A 22,894-nucleotide genomic window follows, 5' to 3' on the forward strand; every position below is an offset into this window, starting at 1 on the left:
ACCATCTGGAGGACATTAGACATAAAGTTACTAAAACATTGCAATTATGTTAGGTTATTATTCTAAGAACAGCAAAGAGTAACTATGATCAGTTCTTTTGTGTTTTAACACTTAGAATAAAGGTTTCACAAATCCTAAACTGTGCATAATGAATTTCTGAGCCGTGTACTAACAATTCAGTTCAGCTTTGAATGCCTCAAGTATTTTGGAATTAGAACCAGAGATGATCAATTTGTGGTTCAGATTTTTTGGGCAGCTGTGTTGTGTTGCCATATTGTTTTACGGTGCTCATACAGCACAAAACAGTTGGGGGTGCTGCTGCTCCCAAGTGAATGCACAGGAAAACAAGAAGCAGACAACAACCCCACTAGACCATTCCACTGGAGAGTTATGTTGCTCAGACCCAAACCTGCCACCAACTACTAGCAAAAAATAGGATTATAAGATGGAAATAAGAATATAAAAACTATCAAAGGGTGTAATGTATCACATTCAACTGAAAACAGTTTATCTACACTTGTGACGCAAATATTTTGGAAGAACATTATATGCATTTCAAAAGCATGTGTTTATAATTATTTAAGCTACATACTCTGCGAAGCATTCCAACTCATAATAACGGCGCGACTGAAAGCTACAACAGATAACTGTCTGCTAGAATTTATTTGTGAACTACAAAAATCACATTGATCATTTATAAATGTCCGCATTTTAATTCATTCTAAGTTTCTTAATTTTTCTGAACAAACATAAGATTTGAAAAATGAAACACACAAAACTGCATTTCATTCATTAATTTACAGAGGGGGGGGGGGGGTTAAAAACAGAGCCAGAATTGATTTTTTGTGTTTATTCCAAGGTTAACTAATATTCTTAATTTTTCAAATCCAGAGGTCTGAATGATCCAGTTTAAAGAGAAGGCAAACCATTGTTAATCTCAAACAGGTTATTCTCTCCAGGACAGCCCTTTGTTTTGCTTCATTCATATTCTCCTCAACATTGACTATCCTTTCTGTAACTTAAAAAAAAACCAAACAACAAAAAAATCACATTCCCACAGCATGATTCTAACACCTCCATAATTCACTGTGATGACAGGGTGTTCAGGATGCTGTGTAGGGAGTTTTCTATCACTCATAACCCTTTGCATGTTGGGAAAAAAGAGCTTCTTATATATGGTCTAATTCGGTAAACCACACTGGAATTTTCTTTTTTTTTTTTTTATGAACTACTCACAATTCAGCAAGCCCAGCTGCAGTAGTGATGCCAGAGCGGTGATGATCATGAACATCAGAAGTCCACCACGCCGGCCCATCAGGCTCACTGCTGGGCACAACGCAATGCACGATGCCACTGCTATACCAGCCTTGGTGTAATATTCTGCATAGAAGTCACGGAATATGGTTTTTTCCTCGTTCTCTGGACTCACCATGCTCCGGGCAAAGCAGTGGTGGATCCCATAGCCTGTTAACCTGATCAAAAAGTAAACAGAAAAGCAGGCTTTTAGGAGAATACACTGGGAAATAATGCATTTAATATCATCCTGTTGACTCTCTTTTCAGCTTATGATACAGAAAAAAAGAAGAAATAAAAAACTCACAAATGTAAACATTGGCTTACTGGCACAAAAGCGCAAAGCTCATAGGCACACACATTAAAACCAAACATCCCCATTCTCTCTTCTGGCTGTCTAATGTTTCCCACAGGCAGAACTCATGTAAAATTTATGCTAACAGAGGGAGTCAGGGGCACCGCACTGAAGTATGGATAAAGCTACAGATGAGACCTGAGATGGAGAGATGAGAAGAGGGGAAATCCCATCAGGGATAAAAACACAGAGAAGCAGCAAAGCAGAAGATAGAGCTGAAGATCAATGTTGTATTGAACTTCCAGGTTTATATTGGCATTGTGAGTGCACCAAATGGCGGCTCTGACTGGCATTACCCTCACCCATTTATTTATGTGAGCAGCAGCTCCTCCTACCATTGTTCTCAAATCCTCGCATGCAGATACATTAGAATTCAGAGACATCGACGTTTCTCCAGCATCTGCATGAATTTGACACTTACGAGTTGACGCACAGGACGACAATGTTCTTCCACAGGTTCCTCGTACCAGCCATTTTCACGATGCAAGTCCTTTTGGGTTTCTTCTGAAGAGCATTTTGTAGTTCTGGGAACAAACATATAAGGCAGTAAATAAAACAAATGAAAATGCTTTGGGATTTTATAATTAAAAAACTGTTTGGTAGTTGGTAAAAAAAAACCCCCCAATAATTATTATTTTTGGTCAATATTGAAATCACAGCAGTTTAATTATTTCAAGAACAAATAAGTAGAATGCTAATGTGACCCAATATTTTTTATTTATTTATTTATTTTAATTGTTTTTATTGTTTGTTTATTTTCTCTTTATTTACATTGCTTTGATTACTTTTTGAAACCAAAGTTTCAACTGAAACACAAATTAAATAAGCAGAAGGACAGGATATAACATTGCTATAGCATAGTGTATTTTAAGACAATACATGTTCTTATAGTTCTCTAATATTGCCTTGTTTTGTTTCCTTAAGATTTCAAATGTTGCAACTTTTGTCCTCCAAATTGCTGTGTATGCAGAGAAACCAATGACTGCAGCATGACTACTAAACAGGCTGAGTATCAGCAATGTTCAGCTCTGGTCACTTTTAGATAAAGCATCTGTTCTGTTGAATAAGCCAGGCCAGATCAGAGATTTCTCTGCGGGTTTGTTGCAAACAATAGCACTAAGAGCAGCATTCATGGTGAGCCATTGAAAAGACAACATGCATAGGTTACTGAAGAGCTGACAACAAAAACAAAGCTACCTTAACTTTTCCTTGGCTGTCAAATGAACCTCACAAATTTTACATACTACCCGTCTCATATGTTAAGTGTTTAATATATAAAGTTTGAATGTTTCCATAGAATTTAGAGTCTAAATGTTACAGTCTCCATTTTTTTTTTCCTTCAGACTTGCATACATGAAAAAATGAGGGTCTACTTGTGTTTGTTTCCAGCTCAGTGTAATCATATTTATTCATTTTAAACATTCTGGATTTTTTAAAATTTACAATTAATTAAGTAATGAGGGCCTAATTTATGTTTATTTTTGTAATGCTAGTAGATGCAGTTAAAATATGTCTAGCTGAAAACACATCTCTGACTATATTTTAATCTGGTGAGTTGAATAACTGCAGAAGTTTATAGAAAGAAAAAATATACTGAAACCTAATTTATTTCTGTAGAAATGTATTTGTTTTAAGAAAAAATACTAATATAGGTAAATAACTAACAAAACTACTAATAAAATAAATAGCTAGTAGTTAGTGGCAGCTCTAGGGGGGACCATAAAACCTAAAAGCCATCTGTACTGATCTGTGCTTTAGTCCACAGATTTATAAAAGGTAAATATATATTTTTTTTACTCCTGTTTTTTTGTGTGTTTTTTTACCCATTTTCTCAAGATGTTACCCAGGAGGATTATGTTTTGATGCAAATTTCATGCCATGCTTGTAGCATTCTTATTTGGGTAGTTGACAGCATTTTTCCCCAGAGACTTACAAAAACAATCTGAACTTATTACATGTGGACAAGTTGTTGGACTGTATTTATTTACTTTCAAATACAGACAGTTGTGCTTACATAAAAAATAGCAAAATGTTCTTTAAATCAGTTTTGAATCAATAAAAGGAAACCTTGACATTGATGCAATAATAACGCCACAAAATATTGAGCGTAGAGGTTTCATGCGAAACTCGGTTGACTGAATTCAACAGGTTTCTGAAAAGGCAACACACCCTGTACAGCAGGTACACAGTGGATGTTTTGTTATCAGATTTGAGGTTGCCACAGAAACACACCTCTGATATGTGGCATTGTACTTTCATGTTGACTCAGAAACTTCTCAGCATTCCACACCACCCCCTGAAATTCATCTCGGGCTGAAGCCCTGCAGTCTTTCTGGTGATTCCCTGGCCAAGACTCAAAACACCGAATAAGGTTATTCTTGCTCACATCATCGAGTGAATTTTCCAAAGATGGAGTAATTAGCACCATTGTATGCATTGCATGCGACTATGTGCGGGAACTCTTCTTGTACTGAGACAGCCTATAAGTCTGAGAGGGGAAAAATTTAAGCATACGGTAGCGGATTTTCTGCTTAACTGCTGCATCAGCTCACATCCACTGTGTCTAGAAAAAAAAGAAAAAAAAAGTGCTACTTTAACAATCAGTGGTTCCCCTTTGGGCTTGTTTCCAGGAACAGATCCTTTTACGTTTCAAAGTTGCTTGATTTTCACCATGGAGCAAAAACTACGAAACGGCAGCATGTTAATCAGTGATTCAGTTTTACAGCTCGACACAAATGCAATGTGCCATGTCATCAACACAGATCAGTCTGCTTTGGCTCTGACTGGTCCCCTGAGAACAGAAAAATGTACACAGGGTCAAAATGCCTGACCTGCCCCCATCTGCCATCTGACCATTTGCTTCAGCTCATCCTCAGTTGTACAGGCTGTAATAAAATTAATAAACACTTGAGTCTGTCATAATGTAATGTTCAGCTCCCACTGCCACCTCTTTAGTGGAATGTTTCTATGGTAACAAGACAGGAAATCCACATAACCTTGTCAATTTGTCTAATTTAGGAAAGCACAGCTGGAGAAACGAGTATCTTTCAGACTGAGTGAACAGGCTTGGCATATGACAAGAAATAAAATGCTTTCACTAAATGTTTAGTTGAATCTCACTTTTTAATATACATGTGCATCTCAGTATATTAGAATAGCAATGAAAAGTTATTTGATTTCACTTATGTAGTTCAAAAAGTAAAACCATTACACCAATTTAATAAAAACAAAGTAATATACTTTTTTTTCTGTTCATTTTTGTCAATACAGTTTAATGAAAACCCAAACTCCATTTCAGAAAATGAATACCAATAGGTGAGATTTTTATGAGACAAATTGTATTTTACAGCCTACATAATCACAGATAAGACTGCCGACTGGACACTTTTTCAGCAAACCATCATTTACACTCTCCAAGGGGGATGATAAGCCTCAAAATGTCATTGCTAAAAATGCTGGCTGTTTACAGCGCACTGTATCCAAGAATACCAATAAAATCTTAAGTGGAGGGAAAACATGTAGTAGAAAAGAGTGCAAGAGCACCATGGATAACAGAAGCCATTTTAAGAGCCTGAATGGTCCCTCTGATCTTAACCCCATAGACAAAATATGAGGAATTACTGGAGGGAAGATAGTAGATACCAGAACAAACACTGTAGATAAACCAAAGGTCATTATTAAAGCAACCTTGACTTCCATAGCAGTTTAAAACAAAGTCCACAGGCCAATCCCTACGCCAAATGCATTATTGTGTTAATACATGCAAAAAGAGCTTTACATAAGTATCAAATGCATATACTGCACAGCACATTGACACATGTTTCAGTGGCCCAACATTAGTGAAATAAAGAAACCAAAATAGTGTTTTTCTTCCACTATGTTTCTCATCAATATGCTTTGGACACAGACTTCTGTGATCAGTCAACTTGACCTTTTGTGACATATTTTAACTAAATTGTTGGTTTTCATTGGTTGTAAGCCATAATTATTGAAATTCTCATAAATAAGCCATTGATATAGTACTGTGTGTAATATACGTATGTAACACGCAAGTTGCACTTTCTGGAATGAATTACAAAAAAAATCATTTTCAATCTTTTTCTTGATTTATTGAGATGTGATTGGTTTATTACCTGCAAGGATGTTATCTGCATCACGTTCCAGGTTCACTTTATTTTTCTTTTCTATGTGTCCCATGATCCATTTGGAGCGGCAGTACTGCTGGGTTGCCAGCAACCAGCGCAGCGACTCAGGGAAAATCCTGTAAAATAGGTGGGGAATGTTTTTGTTATTACAGAACATAAAAAGGTCAATGCAATTAAAAGGTCCTTGCGTTGAAAGACCAGTTGAAATGTCACTCTGTCATACACGTTGCCATTTAACCACAACCAGGTTTCTTCCAGCGAGAAAGTATTATCTAACTTTAGGTGATACTCTCTCATAGCCTTTGTTATAGCTACAGCTGCTGTCATTTGATATGCACCATTACCAGATATTTGTATTGCTATAGGTTTCACAAATGCATGTGGGAAGTTCAGCTTCTTCAGTAGAATGATTGCATCTCAACACAAAAACAGCCAGTAGGTTAAGCACAACGCCTTAAGTCCAAAACAATCGCTTTTAGAAGTTTACAACATGCTAATGAGGTGGTGAATGCTGCAATAAGTTGTTTTTGCTCGTGTCAAATCTTTCCTGCCTGTTTCACAAAAGATTTGGTTTGTAAATTTTTGCAGTGTAGCACAACAATCCCCTCAATATAGCAGAGGAACAAATCTTTGGAATGGCTGTTGCTGAATTTCTATGGGAGAGTTATCGACACTAAAGCTTTAATCTTTTTGGCCCTGTTTGATCAACTGTTTGCACAAATGCAGTGAGCTGCATCGGCCAATTTGTGGAGCTGGTGACTTGCAATAAAAGAAACACGTCTTTACAACCAAAGACCCTGTTCAACTGATTCCCCTACTTTTAAAAGTTTACTGGTTGCTATTCCTGCATTTACTTTACCGGGCCGCTTTTGAACATTTCTTAATTATAATGTTACTCTCCCAAACTGTTTCAAGTATTTATATTTCGAAAGCTTTCAAAAACCGACATGACTGCAATGGACAAAAGTAAATGTTAAAGTAATTCAAAAACTTAGGAGCCCCCATAAAATATTACATTTTTTGTTAATAAATGTTTGACTATCATGGTCTAATCAAATGTTTTTTTAACATCTGTAAAATTAAGTATTTAATTGTACTTACACAGCCAAAAAATAAAAAAAAATTCTTAACTTTATACAAAAGATCTTCTACCTCAGGAAAACATCATACCCCCAAATGCTACCGTTTTCACTTTCAGCTGAAATATGTTCAAAGAGACATTTCTTGTAGCCATCTGCCAGTTTCTGGTATTAGTTTGAGGAAACGTTCAATCAACCCCAGCCCTTGCATGTGACTTGACCATTTTAGGAAGTCTCTTTTCTTACTGTCAGTCAATCTAAGCATCTGAGATTTATGCAGGGCAAACCTACTTCAAAATGCTTAGTAGCAACATTTTAATTATGTCTGATTGATGAATTGGAATAAATGCAAGGGTGTTCTTTTGTTAAGAAAAAAAAAACAAAAGAAAAAAAGCATTTTACAGAAATTTTTAGCTTCCCCCATGATTACATTACACAAGTATACCTTTTTACTGCCCACAGGAGATTTGCGAACATTTACTTACAGAATGGAGATGGAAAGCTGTGGCTATTGTCATGTATGTCTTTCACTTCTCTACTGGAAATTTCTGTAGGTTCTGCACTAAAGTAATGGACATTTCGTGTGTAGCAATTACTGATTAGTGATCGGCTATGTATTTTGTTGAACCTTCTAAACAAAAAGATGTGTGGCATTAACGAGATCCTCAAAATGATAATGTGATAGTGCTTATTCTTTCACATATTGACTATGATCCTCAAAGCTTCATAAAAGTGAGAGAGTCACAGCAAAGATAAAGAAACTTCCCTAAAGAAATTCAACAAACACATCTTATTTCCAGCAGATTTTAAATATATACACAGTGCAAAATCTCAATGCAATAATCCAATCCTAATGAGTGCCTCATCAGATCAGTGCATCATTCTCCACCCATTCTGTCCTTTTATTCTTGTTGAATTCTTCCATTTTGCTGGTCTGACCATATGATAAAACGTTCTATTTTAAAACAAACAATACAAAAACAGAGAACTTTGAATTATCCCGGAGCAAATTGCTAAGTTTTCCTTTTTTTTTCTTACCAAATGTAGGACAGCATAAGCAGCAGGGGACAGATGATGACAGCTTGTAGTACCTGCCAGTCGTGACAGAGGTATGCCACTCCGGGCATCAGGAGCTGACCACCCAAAACCACAAAGCTGGCCACCATGGTCATGGAAAACCTCCATGTTGGCAGGCACAGCTCGATCCCTGAGGGACAGAAAAGAGAGGTTAGGTAAAGAATCTTTTATTTTGGTATTGGCCGGCTGATTACATTTTATGTGTATGCATGTCAGTTCACATAATTCTACTAGATACATAACTTTAACTAATTAGTATGATTTACTGACATTGTTATGTCAATAAATCATAGTAATATCTGATATCCTTGCCATATCTGATATATCAGATATTGCCATATGTGATCTATCAGATATGGCAAGGGTTACACTTCTACCCTTGCCACACTGTTGAACATTTGTCTTTTGATCTATACTTTTTGTTTCCCAGCCACTTGACAATATAGCACACACTATGACTCCAAGATGAGTCAGAGTGTCATCGAAGTTATTATATGCAAGTACTGTAAAAGACAGAGCACCTCATTTGTGCTAAAAAAAAGACAATACATCTGAACATGAATAAAAAAAAACAACACAGCATACATCAATCTTGTTGCAATGATTAAGTCAGAAAAGCTCAGGTTAGTTTAATCAGTGGATTCCTGTTTTGTTTTTTTTTCCCTCATGCAAACATGGTTAATCTTGGACTCGCAACACTGTCTGTGCATTTTACAACACAAGAAATCCACAGCACCTTAATATTCAAGATGCAAACACAAAGAGACCAGCCTTGATTAATCAAGCAACAAAATGGAACACACCCGACAAGGAGTGGCTGACAAGCTAGAACAAGATGGTTGACAGTAATACACAAAGATGGGTCTGTATTTTTTGAAACAACACAAGTTTCATATTTTATAACATCTACAGCTGTCACACATTTAGGCACATTTAGACAGTACGTTCCAGCAAAATATTTGTAAAAATACTCATCATGCACTGATTTATGGGTGAATGAAGAAAAAAATAGATGTTTAGTTTCAGCTCCTAATTTTTGATATTATAAAGTCATCAATTAACCAAGAAAAACATTCTTAATGTCACAAAGAAATTAATATTTGTAGTTTCTGTTCTGAAGTTGCAGACCGAAAAAAAAAAAAAACGTTTGTGAGGGTGCAGTAAAAAGAAAAGGGTTCCTTGTACTCATTTCTCCACTATCAGAATGCCACTGATTCATTCACCCAGTCATTAGCATGCAGACCACACTGACAGAAAGGAACCCTAGACAGTCCAGCCCTTTATTTACTGCAGTACAGAAGAAAAGTTCACACTAAACTATTGAAAATGAGCATTGTAATGTCTCAATTCACACTAAACCCTGTCCTGCTTCATTTCTCCTATTTTTCGAAGATACATGGCTATTGTGTCTAATCGGTGTCCTGTGCTGCCAAGATGGGCCTTTCAAGGTGACAGGGCCAAGATAATACAGTTGGTGTTGTCGAGACCAACTTCATTCCAGTAGGAAAGACTGGAATTTCAATTAGGATTTGCCCCCCTCTGAGGACATGAATAATGCTCTCTGTTCACTGACACGATCACAGCTGGAATGACAAAGCCAGTGAGTGGAGGGCAGGGCGATGGGTGCAAGACCTGCTGGGTGTGAACCAAGTAACCTCAGAACTCTCCCAGTTTGCATGCTGCTGCGAGGCACATCCCAGTCACTGCTTAAGGGACTCTGAATTTGTTACTCATGTATCACTGAATAGCCCCCCTGATTTCTGAGAAGTTCATCTTGTTCCAAACTGAGTAAAAATCTCCTGGTATCCTAGTAGAGCTCAATAACTTGCTATGAACAATTTCTTGTGATTTTCCTCATGTAATGTGTCACCTACAGATAAGACTGAGTGGAAATGAATTAGTGAATTATGGCCAGAGCTTCTAAATGGAGCTTAGAGCTCCTTACTCCTGGTGACCCTAATCTTCTAGCAAATGACTAGCTCAGCATTCCCTAACGCTCCACTGCTCGTGCTTACCCAGTAACACAGAACTTCCGATAACTTATCTGAAGCTACAGATAATAATGGTCCAAAGTTGCAAACAAAGGGCGCTTGGAGACAAAAAACAAGCTAGATTTAACCCAAACACAAATATTTAGGTATGTTGAAAACTGTGGATGTAAAAATGACATCATCAACGTTCAAGCCAATAGCCAATTAGTAACAATAATAATCCCCAAAGAAGCTTAGGTTGGTTTGCTGACTTGTGCAATATAAGGTGACACTCTGAGATGAAACCATCTAGTCTACCAAACATGGCATTCTTAAGGAGATTCATTATGTTACACATGAAAGAGGTGACTTTACCAATACACGTAGACAGAACAGTCACACCCACAGACTTATGAGCCCTTTTACTGGTCACATGAAGTTTATATAGAGCCACACCATGGTTTGTCTGCCTTATCAAGCCACTGCTTTTGTAATGTGCTTGCCAATTCTGAAAAAATTGTCAAGTGAAAGACTAAGATACATTTAGAATTTATGAATTTTAACAATAACTAACTTTACAGTTAGATTCTGGCAAATTCATGCAAATAACTCATAAAATTATACTCATAAATTTAAATGCAGATGGGTAAACTGCGTTCTTTATATAATCTTTGACTGAGCATATACTTCCCTGATTAATTCAGTCATGAAAGAAAATGCATCTTCTCTGTGTATTGGTGTAATGTTTGCTTATGTTAAAAAAAAGAAAAAAAGCTATGTTATCTAGTGACAAAGGCCAAACATCATATGCAACCGATTAGTCACCACAAAGCAAAACAAAATACCAATGTAATCCATGCAGAAATCGATAAACATTAACAAATAATGCAGGGCAGTGTTATTGAGACCACATGACACTCGAGTTTGCATTGACTACAATCAATCCTTACAACATTTCTAAACTCTGTTGTATCAACTGAGCTTCATACTCTCATTTGCAAACACTGTCGCAATAGAAATACTTTAGGGACAGCAGCCACACTGAAATAACTTTAGAAACTTAAAACTGTCTCCAGTGCATTTAATCTGAACTCAACATATTGTTAAAATTATAAGGTCTTCAGACTAAGTTCATGTGTGTATTAAAGTCTCCTTAAAATGGCACAGTCACTAAAAAGTAATTTTTTCTGATTAGAACCCACCGAACTTTGGTCTTTGCCTGATGAGACTTTCAAGGGATGGCAAATAGAAACCCCTGAGATGCAGTTTATAAACAGAAAACGGATTTAAATACTTTCAGGGTGACTACATAGCACAGTTTCGACCACTGTTAGTCATGAATGTGTGACAGTACATGAGACATTGATTTTAATGTTAACCTTCCATTCCCAGTGGAGTATAATCACCTGAGAGGTCCTGGCATAAAGCCAGTGCGTTGGTGGAGCATAGAAGTCCTTGTGCTGACAAGGTCAAAGTACTTTACCAGGTCAATTAAGTAAGTCAAGGTTAATCACATTTGTTTCAGGGTTGGTTCTGCAAATAAAACACACAGAATATACAGCACGAGCTTCTACTTTTTCTTTTACTATATACATAGCGGTGTTTCTTTATGTCTGATTATATGTGCAACTTCTTGAAAGTTAGAAATTGCTACTTCTTCAACCTTTATTTAACCAAGATAAAACCCCTTGAGATCAAAGATCTCTTTTACAAGAACGTCATATCTCCCTTGTCCATTTCCATAATCACACATTTTACAGATATATCCTTGTGAAGCTCCATTATTTGTTGTATTGTTCAAGGCATGTGTAGTTTTTTTTTTCCAAATAAGACAGGATTAGATAGATGAGATAAGATTAATTCAGCTGAAGAATCTAAATTTTAAGCAACCATTTCCATGGAGGAAAATCTTAACCTTGATTATTCAGAATCTGTTTGTAGACCCAGCTTGTGATAATAATTACCAGCATTAAGAAGAAAACATCAGATATGTTTTTAGATTCCAGAAATAACTAATGTTCATTCATGGTTGGTATAATAAATCATCAGTGCACAATATTCCAGTCTATACATTCTTAAATACAGTCTTAATCTACACCATAAAATTAGCCTTATAGTCAAATCTACAATTATGTGCTCTAAGGTTGTTTAAAAACATTGCAAAAACACTTTTATTGACCCAAATTTTTATCCATTCTAAAAGTGGAAATCCCATCCTCCCTCACAGACACATCTGTGAGGGGGATACACCGATCCATTGTATCTGGATCTGTGTATCCAGATACACAGATCTGTATTCAGATAGATCTGTGTATCTGGATATCAGATGTTTAGCTGTATCCACATCTGTGTATGTGTATCTGCACAGCTCCATTAATTGTCTGGAAGTTCCCAACTTGGAACTGAGTAACTGGTAAACTGCTGACATGAAGACTGGGCAAACAACATGCATCACATTCTTTCAACTAAAGAATTGAAACACGACAATTTTTTATTTTTTTAACACTAATAAGAAGAAAAGGAAAGATGGCTAGACTAATTTAACCAATAACAGGTAGTCAATAAAACATTTATAGGGATAGATTGATCATTTGTGCATAAGTCATTATGTATTTTACTTACACGGGAACTCTTAATTTATAAGAAGTTTCCAATTTCAACAAATCTTTTAGAATGTTAAAAGTAAAAGTGACAGAACTAAAACATGCAAATGTTTTAGCAGAGAATATTTGCAGAGCAACATAAAATGCAAGCATTGCAAGAAAAAGAACTTTACCCTGATAAGTGCAAAAAAAAAAGACTAACTGCACCTTAACCCATTTGTCAGCAGACGGCTGGAGCAATGAGGAAGAGGAAGTGTGCTTCATCGATGGAAATCATTTAACTGAGGAGTAAGATTTGCATATAGTTTGCTATGTATGTATGTGCCATGACTCTTTGGAAAATGCATCACTACCTCAATCCTTTGAAGTATTTTTAACCACAATGTGTATACCTGAAGTCACATTATCACAAACTGAATTAAGGTTAGAGAAAATATACAGCAACTATCAGCAGCAAGCACACAAGCAGTCTGAGCAGTATTTCAAACTGAAGAGGAACATGACTTAAGCAGCTGGAGGGCCTATTGTTCCACAATGCCCCTTGTGCCTTACCTGTGTGCAGATAGATTTTGCCTGAGGTAAGTGTGCAGCACTCCTGAGAGAAAGCACCTTATTACAGCCCATAAAGACAAATGTGAAACCAAACTGGTCTGGTTAAGCAGACCAGACAGCACTACAGCAGGATATCTACATAAATGACCATAGCTGTCTGTAAACTGGTACAATAAATAAATAAATAAGAAGAGAAATTGTCTGAAAACAGCAGCCTCTTATTCAACTGATTTTTAAAAAATAATTATAGCTCTGGGCTCAAAACAATCCTACAACTAAGAGGTTAGATGTGTGTAAATTTGTGGGCTTCTAAAAAGTCAGTGTTTATGTTTTCAACTTGTTGCTTAAGTGGTTAAATATGTTAAATTGTTTGTGAATCATAGTTTGCCATAGTTAGTTTAGATTTTCAAAGCAGACAATGGCAGATCTGTTTGTAAAACAGCCTTTTCTGTCCTCTGATGCAATAAGGCATTCTCCATGTATTTAGGGTAAAGCTGAACAACATTTACATTTTTATATAAAAGAATGTGGAAATGATTCTGTCTTCAAATGAGGTGAGCTTGATATTTCTGCAAAGAAGTTCTCTAATTGAACAAATCATCTAGCCTGTGTTTCCAGACCTACTTCAATATTATTTCACAATAGAGACTTTACTGTTTTGGAATGTTCTAACAAATGGGGCTCTTCATGCAGAGTCTAACAAACAAACTTAAAATAATGCAAGTTAGTAAAGAAGATTCATTCATTCACACTGAGCAACATGTGAGCACACTGAGGAATCTCTGAATGTGAGCAGATACAACAGTGCCAGTGGCAGGGAGAAGCGGGTGACCAGTGAGCACATAGCCCACACCCCATGACAGAAACCAAAGATGTTTTCCTAATTTAGAAAGTGTAAAATAACACTAAAGAAAGTGCAGGGCTTTCTTTTTGCTGTTCTTAAATTTCTGAGGAGTGCCTTGTCAGATCAGTATCACAGCTCTGTGTAAAGGATATACTTCTGTCCAATGCTTTGATCTCTTTAGTACGTACTGTGTTTTTGTGTGCAAAGAGGACAGCTACGACCTGACGCAAAAACACGGGCATTCAATGGATGGGTGTGAGTGCTTGTGTCTGCATGAAGTGGACCTGAGCACATTCATATAACCTTATGTACTTCCCTTTCATGACTCTACTAAAAAAAAAAAAAAACACACTTTGCATTCGCACCTGTGTAAATAATTGTTATGCTCATAAAGTACATGTACAAAAGGAGTGACAGCAGACAATATCTGCTTAACATAAAACCTTAAGGTGTGTCAGAAACTCTTTACATTCACGAATACTTCCACCTGGTATCACCTATTATTCTTTTATTTTAGCTTTCTCCTCAACTGAGATTCAGAACGCTTCATATTATGTTACATTATATTATATAGCCCAGATTAATATAGTTTTTGTTTTTTTCATTCCAATATCACATCTATTTATTTATGCATGCACACAGGTGATGTTTTTCCAGTGTGTCCGAAGCAGGATGTGATGCTGAAAGGTTCCAACTGTGACTTTACAGACACATTGATGTCCCAATCCTTCAGTGTTTTAAATGTAACCTGAAAATGTGTAATAGAGAAAGAAAGCTGTATAGAATATGTACTTTCAATGTGTAAGAAAATAGAGTTAAAGCAAACATAAACCATCAAATATTTATTTTTCTAGTTACGTTACACTTCATGCCGTGTACACACCTACTGCCCCAGGCAATCTTATCAAACAGATGAGTCTCTAGCTCATAACACCTGGTATCAGAATACATCATTGGACATGAACATCATACATCCGAGAACTATTGTTGAAATAGGCTGACTAACAGTAAATGTAAGACACATGATGATGTTTAACTAGTAACTTCTTTGTTTTATCAATGTTATTAAAGCTAACTGGAACTCCTTTGTGCACCTCCAATATTTGCAAAGTGGATCCTCGTGCCACGTTAGCTCACTCTCTGTCATGCAACCCTTCGTCTGATTAGCCATATAGCAAAGTTTACTACGTTTAACCGCTTTATTCTAATAAAGGGTTAGAGCTTGGCAATATTGGCCTTTCCATCTTTATTTCTTTGGCTCTTATTTTCTTAAATTCTAATCTTACATTCTGAGAGATCTTCATTTCTACTTACACTCCATATTCTTAGCCAAGCTAAGATTTAATCTTGCAGTCTCATATTGGGAAGAACATTGAAAATCTCCCCAAATTATACATTTTTTTTGGCTTTTTATCCAATCCCCACATTATAATTATTAAATGTATTCTTTACATTATCACATCTGCTTACTGTCACTCTCTGGAGGCTGACTGCCCCGAATTAAACCAAAGTCAAATTCTCCACCTTTCAAACGGCATTTGCAATTTAAAAAGGAACATGAAAAATTAAGCCAATAAAAACTTCTTTTTGAACTAAAAGAAAAAAGGATCTTAAAGCCTGCAACAGAACACAATTACTATGTTCTGGATAGCATGACTCAGTCCTCTACAGTGTGCCTTGTGAGTTTATAGGTGGGGGGTGCTCTCTGTATAAAATGAATCTGGGCTGAACCATAATACTGACTTACAGGCACTCAGGTTTGTGATGATAAAAAAGGTCAATTCAAACTGATGGCACATTGTTGTATAAATAGAAGTCTGGTGTCAACTGACTTTCCAAGACTATCTGCTAAGCTATTCTAACTCAGCTGTAAACACACTGCATGCTGTTCAGGGGACTGACTGGCTTCATTCAAATATGCAGTCAACTCTTGCCATACAGCTTATTTTTAATTGTGGCATTGTTCCTGTTGGTTTGCAGTAGCCTTATTATTCTTTACATCAAACATAGTTTAAAATGATTTTTTTATTTATGTTCCCTCCTACCCCCTCATCTGGTTATTTTATATGAGAGTACACAACTAAAAGCACTCGTTTCCATTTGCAAGTAGTAGCATGTTCACCCTCAGGGCTACAAACAGACAGAAATGGACTTATGTCCAATATTATATGTTATTATATATAAAATATATGTTTTAAATATAGTTTTACTAACTAGAGAGCACTTTAGATTTCAAGTAATATTCACCTATATGTTCATATACAGATGATTTTTCTACTGCACTTCACTGCATGCACAACGCATAGAAGAAGGCCAAGTAAAGTTAAGCCTCGGGTATACCTTCATGCACCAGATGTCTTCAGAAAAGTCAGACACAAAGAACACCCTTTGACTTGTATACCCTTGCTTGAGGCACACTGCATTGACTGCAGCGTTTATTTTAAACTGCGGATGGTGATGCAGAAAGCTTGCCTGTATTCACTGACAATCACAGGAGGAGACTATAGAGGAAATGCATTCCTAATGTAACTATATATACAACATTTGGACTCACAAGTAGTACTTCTTTGCCAATTTTAGAAGTCTAGGTAACATTTTGCAATATTCCCTCTATGTCTAATAAACGAGCTTGCAGACTTTACAGTGGTGCTGGAAAATGCAATGAACGCTGCGTGCACGTTGCTATAAAAATAGGGATATACACAACAGTCTGAAACCACTAAAAATGCCATCTACAGACAATACATGCACTTCAGTCACAAGGCACCATTGGTGAAGTCAGAAGAAACAGATATAAACCACGTGTTAAAGTGTCACATAAACTCATGGGCATAAAAACCAAAAGCTCCTTTTTTTTTTTTTTTTTTTTAACAAGAATAGTTTTTTTACAACAGTATTATTAAGCTGTAAATCCTTTGTGGATTTTCTCCAGTCCATAAAGAGACAAAACGATATCTCCCTAAAAATAAGCCCAAATCCCAGATAATAGTTAATTAAACGTCTATCCATTTAACAAAGAAAAGTGTGTAGTTTATCTGCAGAAACTACTGAGGATCGGTGGAGACGTCAAACAGCATCAGTTATTTGAGCCTAGGTATGAGCTTTGTGACCGGCCATCCAAATCGCCTTGAAGATTATTTAGACACTCACCTATAACCTCAAACTGTTGTAAGTTTCTCAATAAAATCCTCAAAGAAGAAAATAACTTTTATGCCTCCATCTTAAATTAACTACTGATTAAATATAGCTTTAAAATTTGGATAAAATTGTATGTAAAAATGCATTTTTTTCCATCAGCTTAATGTGGACTACAATGGTCCCCAGTCTTCAGGGCTGATGATGTAAGACTTTATCAAACATGGACCGGAAAGAAAGAAAGGGATTAGCGTAATATTCTACAGTGCAAACACAGTTGAAGCAGGGATTTCGCTCTGGTTTTCCTTTATAAAAGGAGGCAAACTAAGCATAGCAAAAAATCAAATGTTTTTAACGTTCAAGACAACAGACAAAACCTCTAAACCTCTGAGGCCTATTTCCAGGCAAATGTAAGAGAGATCGTTTCTAGTGAGGTCTTATTAGACCACAGTGTTCCTGTTTTCTTGGTGAAGTGCAGTTGTAGTTTTGTCAATAAACAAAGCCTACAGGGAAAATATCATGTGACAAAGGCAGAAGTCATACGTGGTTGAAAATAAGGGTGACAGTATGCCAGCATCAAACTCTTAATAAGCAGAAAAACTCTGCTTAATCTGGGGGGATTTGGATACAAAAATTGAGATACAATATAGCATGGCAGCAAGGATTTTATTATGTTGTATTGCTAAAGCAGTTTTAAATTTGTTTTATTAATATTTTATGAGTATATATCTAAAAAATATTTATCATTAAAAGCTTTTGTGTACACATAATGAAAGCACAGTAGTTCATCTTTATAAGTCATATGGTTTTATCATATCAGTGACACTTCAAACTATATAAATATAATATAGAATTCAGTCCTGCTACAAATTCAAAGATGCACTGATCTGAATGCTGTTAATGATTTTCAAAATCAAGCTTTTGGAAAGCTCTCACCTGGCAACACTTATTCTGGCCAATTTTAGCTTTCCATATCTATGATATAAAAATCCATATAAACTATATGCAGAATATGGAGTTATAGCCACCCTGTCATAGTCATTAATTATTTACCTTACCAGAAGAGACTACATCACAGTGTTTATGAGCGTTTGTGAGAGCCCAGTTCATGTCTTAAACCAAAGACTGAATTCTAATATAAACTGTCTTTAGCCTCTCGTCTTAGCAACTAGAAGAGTTTGCATGGCTAGCATTGTTAAAATATGTGGATTGTAGATTCTTACATATGATTTTTTCAAAAAGCTATCTACAGACTGAGGCTGACAGCTTAAAACAGAAAAAAACTCACAGCAATCCTGGTCACCAGTTGAGTATTTTTCTATTTTTTTCCCCTCATCATTCGATTAAATAACTATTCCCTTTCAAACAACTGGAAGGGTAACATTTAGCTAAACCATTTAGACATCTTTCATTACTTTGGAGCAGTCTGCACTTTAGACTGACAAAATAACAAGTAGAACTGCTGAATGGATGTACAGTGAGGTGCTGAACAAACATTAGACAAGAAAAATGTACTTAGATAAGCTAACAAATATAATGCTGAGCACAGTCTATAAACCTGGAACTATGTTGTAACTAAAACACATTGTATCTTTTTAGTAATAAAAGAATGAATATACTTGTTGAAAAGTATTGATAGCTGATTTCTCAGCACAGTCATGTAACTCTATCACATTCTGGGTTAATAACTTATTTGATGATTTATTCAACCATAAAGTAGTCTAATGTGAAAACAATAGATGCAGATGTCAGCATCATTTTACTGAAATATTACACTTCACAATTCAACTCCATCTTTTCTCCCTCCATCTGGCCACTCCTTTGTCCTGAGAGGAGGCTTAACTGTTGGTCTATTTCGGGTGAGCATGAAAGCCTTTCAAGGTATACAGTGAGGAGTAAATTAGAATGACAGGGACTCTGGGGGCCCCATGCTTCATCATATCATCCTTACTGAACATCCCACCCCCTCCTCGCTTTGCACTTTTCCCAACCTCTCTCTGCAATGGACATTTACTGTGGCCAAAGAAGCTTTTAAGGATCCATTGGCAGGACCAGAATGTTCATCAAATGCAACAGCAGTTATGAGGTTGCTATCAACAAGTCCCTTCCCCATCCCTTCTGTGTCACAGAACAAATCATCTAAACCTTTTTTGTCAGCAGAGAAGGTCATAAAGAGAGTAAGTTAATCTGGATCAACATTACAGATGGCTCATGCATTACACTCTGGTTACCGCTTCATCCACAAGACATGCCTATTGTTTCATTATTAGATTACTGATTAGCAGTAAGAAGAAATATAATAGCAGTATGAGACATACTGGTGCACTCAAATGAAAATAAATTTAATTCAAGTGTAAACCGATTGACATCAACATCAACAGTAATGAGAACACATAATAGAGGAATTCTGTCTATTAAGTGTTAGGAAGTCACAAGAACAAAATTACCTGTCGCTGAGCTAAGTGCTACAGCCAGTCTTCAGAATTATTGCAGATTTGTTTTTGGTTATGCCTGAATAGTTGACAAGAGTGATAACGGTGTAAGATTATAAAGTAGGAAAATGATGGAAAAAAAATATCATCGCATGTCTGTGACATATACCACTGCCATCTATTTTATATCAAATTAACTGTCTTCCTATTCAAGTTCCATGAGGTAATATTCTGGTGAATTTAAATGAGAGCCACTTTTGATTTCTACAAATGCAGCCAAGTCACAGGCCAAACAAATTTGAAAAACTGGAAATCACAGGGCAATCTGTAAGCATCATTCTGTTCTTTTTTTTCCTTTTCAATATTTAGGCTCTTCTCAGAAAATGTATCTGTTCCTTTAGAACCCAAATATGTATTTTTTTACTTTGATGTAATCTGCTGGTTCTTTATAGGGACTCATTAGTGCTGTCCATCCTGAAACATCCAAACAAATATCAATCAACAAGGAATCCCGTCTTTTCCACCTTATAGTATACTGCTATTGGTTGTGTTCCAGTGCAATATGCAAGGCAGTGAAATGCAGCACTCTATGGGCTCTAAAGAGAGACGCATATTATTGTCTTTGGATATCAGTTTGAACACATCGTAAGTGCTGAAGAAATGAATGGAAATATACATCAGGCGAATAAGGTTTGAAAGCTGGAAGATGAGACTGGAGAAGTCTGAGTCTGTTCAACAGCTGCCTTTTAGTGCTGGAGATGGAAAGTGTTTGATGTTCAGCACTCATTGAACTTCCACTAGCTATTAAAGAAACTAACGGGAGGCAGTCACTTGTATAAATTAGTCAAGCTAGTTTATTTTTAATGCAATTCCATTTCATATTTGTTGTGTTTGATCTTCCATGTATATGTTTCGAATTTAAGTGGTTGTATATTGTCAACCCTACCAGTGTGAGCTGGTGAGACAGGAAATTCTGTTAAAAGAAGTGAGAATCAATCATAGTTTGAAGTCAAGTACAGAGTCAAAAGCCTTTTTGACTTTGTAATTGACTGGGGCATCTTAGACAACATGCTATTCCAATGAGAAAAATTATTGAGAAGAATGAGAATGAGAAGAATTATCTGTCATTCACCCACTGAGCATCAATGCATGAAGATAACACATCAAGACAATGTAGGAATAGCGCTACAATGTAGTCATAATGTTCAGTACATGCTCATCTAGGAAATGCCCTGTTTGACCAAAGATAATAACCAACACAATTTTAAAATTCATAAGAAACAGTAAGAATATTGAAATGTTGGGACTCCTTTTAATTCTTAACTTTTAGGGAAACTAAAAGCAGTTGCTCTAACATCTCCTGCAAATGTCAGTATCCCCATCTAATCAATGCAATACTGGTAACTGAGGGGTAATCAAAGTTTTTGAAAGCTGTGGCCATTTAGAAAATTACCAATGATGTGAGATGCTATTTAAAAAACATTTTTAAGGGCCTAGCATTGAGATATTTACTCTTTAAGGTTTCTATGGCAAATTGTATCAACTTTCCTCAAATAAAATCCTCTATGACATCCACCAAATTTATTAGCGTACCTGGAAAAAACCTGTTCAAAACTTAAAAAAAAAAAAAAAAAAAACATTTGTTAATTGCAGCAGCATAATCTCATACAAAACAATAAAAAATAAAAACTAATCATAGCAGTGCCCTAGCTTTTTTTTCCCTCCCTGATGTCCATCTCACCTTGTTTAAAGAATGGGTTGCCTTGTCAGTCAAAGTTACAATCACAGAACACATTGACTAAATTGAATACAAGAGAGTAGGTGTATTCAGGTAAATAGGTAAGCTAGTACACTCTCCAGGGGTAAATCAGCAAGAAACAGACTATACACTGGGCAGGTTGCAAGTCCAACAGCGAGTCAACACATTCAAGTCAAAAATTAAACTCACTCACCCACTTTAATATCATACATATGTTTGGGTCATGGGAGGAAACCAGATTAAAGCCATGCATGCACACTGAGAAAATGCAAAGTCACACATAAAGGCCTTGGGCAGGTTTTGAATCCATGACGTCCTTGCTTTGAAAAATCAACAACAATCTCCTACCCCAACAAAAAATCCACTTGTATATTAAGCCAAGATCTATTGAATTACTTACTCAGGACATAGAGAGAAAGAGTAATCCCTGCAAGGCAGAAGCCCTCAAAGAAACGCAAGGTGCTGAACATGGTGACATTGACAGAAAAGGCCACAGTCAGACCAAACACCAGCATAAACAGCACCGATATGATCAGCACGGGATGTCGGCCAAACCTAAAAAAGAAAGACAAATATTATTGTAAACATGACTTCAATTGCAGAGATTTATATTTTAGAAAGAATTAAAAAATATTACCAGTCTGCCAGTATCCCAAATACAAGGTATCCAAAGATTGACCCCACCAACAGAGAGAACTTTGCAATATGGACTCTCCATTTCAATTCACACACCAGACACCACTGTAGAAGAAAAAGTAGTAACACTACAGTCAGTAAAAGTACAGTTGTACAAGGAATTAAAGTAGTTACTGATATTTTATGTGAAGCTAAAATAGAATATGGTATTAAAATAATTGTCTCCACTAATTTACTAAACCAATAAAAATGCCCATTGTTCATTTAAGCTTCTTTAGTTTAGGAGCTTAAATGAAAAAGTATATATATATGTATATACAGTATATATAGAGAGAGTTTTTTATTTTTTTTTTTACATATATATATATATATATATATATACTGTATATACACATACACACATTAGCAGTGAGTAACACTTGCTGGGGATTTTATTGTAACGTGCTTCACAGATGTCTGTGCTGGTAAAGACAGAATTAAACAAGGGTGTGGCTGCCACAACAGGTGCATTGAGTGTGTGGCTAACGAACAACAATCTCAGGCCTGCCTCGCAACCACTGCCACTCACGACGAAGATACAATATAAACAGAGATCATGTGCCAAGAACATTTGTAGATGCTTTGCAAAACAATCCCACAAGAAACTGACATACAAAGTGGTCGGTTCCATGGTTTCCATTGGAAACAACTTTCTACCACCTCCAGACACAGTGATAAGTACAGATTAGAATGCTGCAGGATTGCAAACAGCCAAAGCAGCCCTCACATGACCCAGGCATGGTACTTACTCATGGTTTCAGTTTCAATGTCAGCGGATAAAAAGACAGACGCATGGAAAAGAAGTGCCTGTTTCGCAATCACAGGACAATCAAGCGTGCCGAGAGAGAGAAGCAGAGAAGCTTGCCTTCTCTCAGACAGTAGTACAACTTACATGAAATGATGAGTGTGAATTCATGAGTATCCGCCCTGTGTAACCCTAGAAATTTACTGACTGTGCAAATCAGACGTGCTGTA

At 36.3% G+C, this 22,894-nt stretch overlaps 1 protein-coding gene across 2 annotated transcripts in view; it reads right to left on the reverse strand.

The window, feature by feature from the left end:
* Positions 1–22,894, reverse strand: part of LOC116721480 (solute carrier family 22 member 23-like) — a 37,386-nt gene that overhangs the window by 6,957 nt on the left and 7,535 nt on the right. For both annotated transcript variants that reach the window (XM_032565230.1, XM_032565231.1), the window contains exons 2-7: positions 21,882–21,985; positions 21,645–21,799; positions 7,911–8,079; positions 5,782–5,909; positions 2,070–2,172; positions 1,237–1,472 (exon numbers count right to left, since the gene is read on the reverse strand). In XM_032565230.1, the coding sequence (XP_032421121.1) occupies positions 1,237–1,472; positions 2,070–2,172; positions 5,782–5,909; positions 7,911–8,079; positions 21,645–21,799; positions 21,882–21,985 (895 nt within the window). The remainder of the gene's footprint in view (positions 1–1,236; positions 1,473–2,069; positions 2,173–5,781; positions 5,910–7,910; positions 8,080–21,644; positions 21,800–21,881; positions 21,986–22,894) is intronic.

This window comes from Xiphophorus hellerii, chromosome 6 (genome assembly GCF_003331165.1).
Source record: "Xiphophorus hellerii strain 12219 chromosome 6, Xiphophorus_hellerii-4.1, whole genome shotgun sequence".
In the NCBI taxonomy this organism is placed as follows: Eukaryota; Metazoa; Chordata; class Actinopteri; order Cyprinodontiformes; family Poeciliidae; genus Xiphophorus; species Xiphophorus hellerii.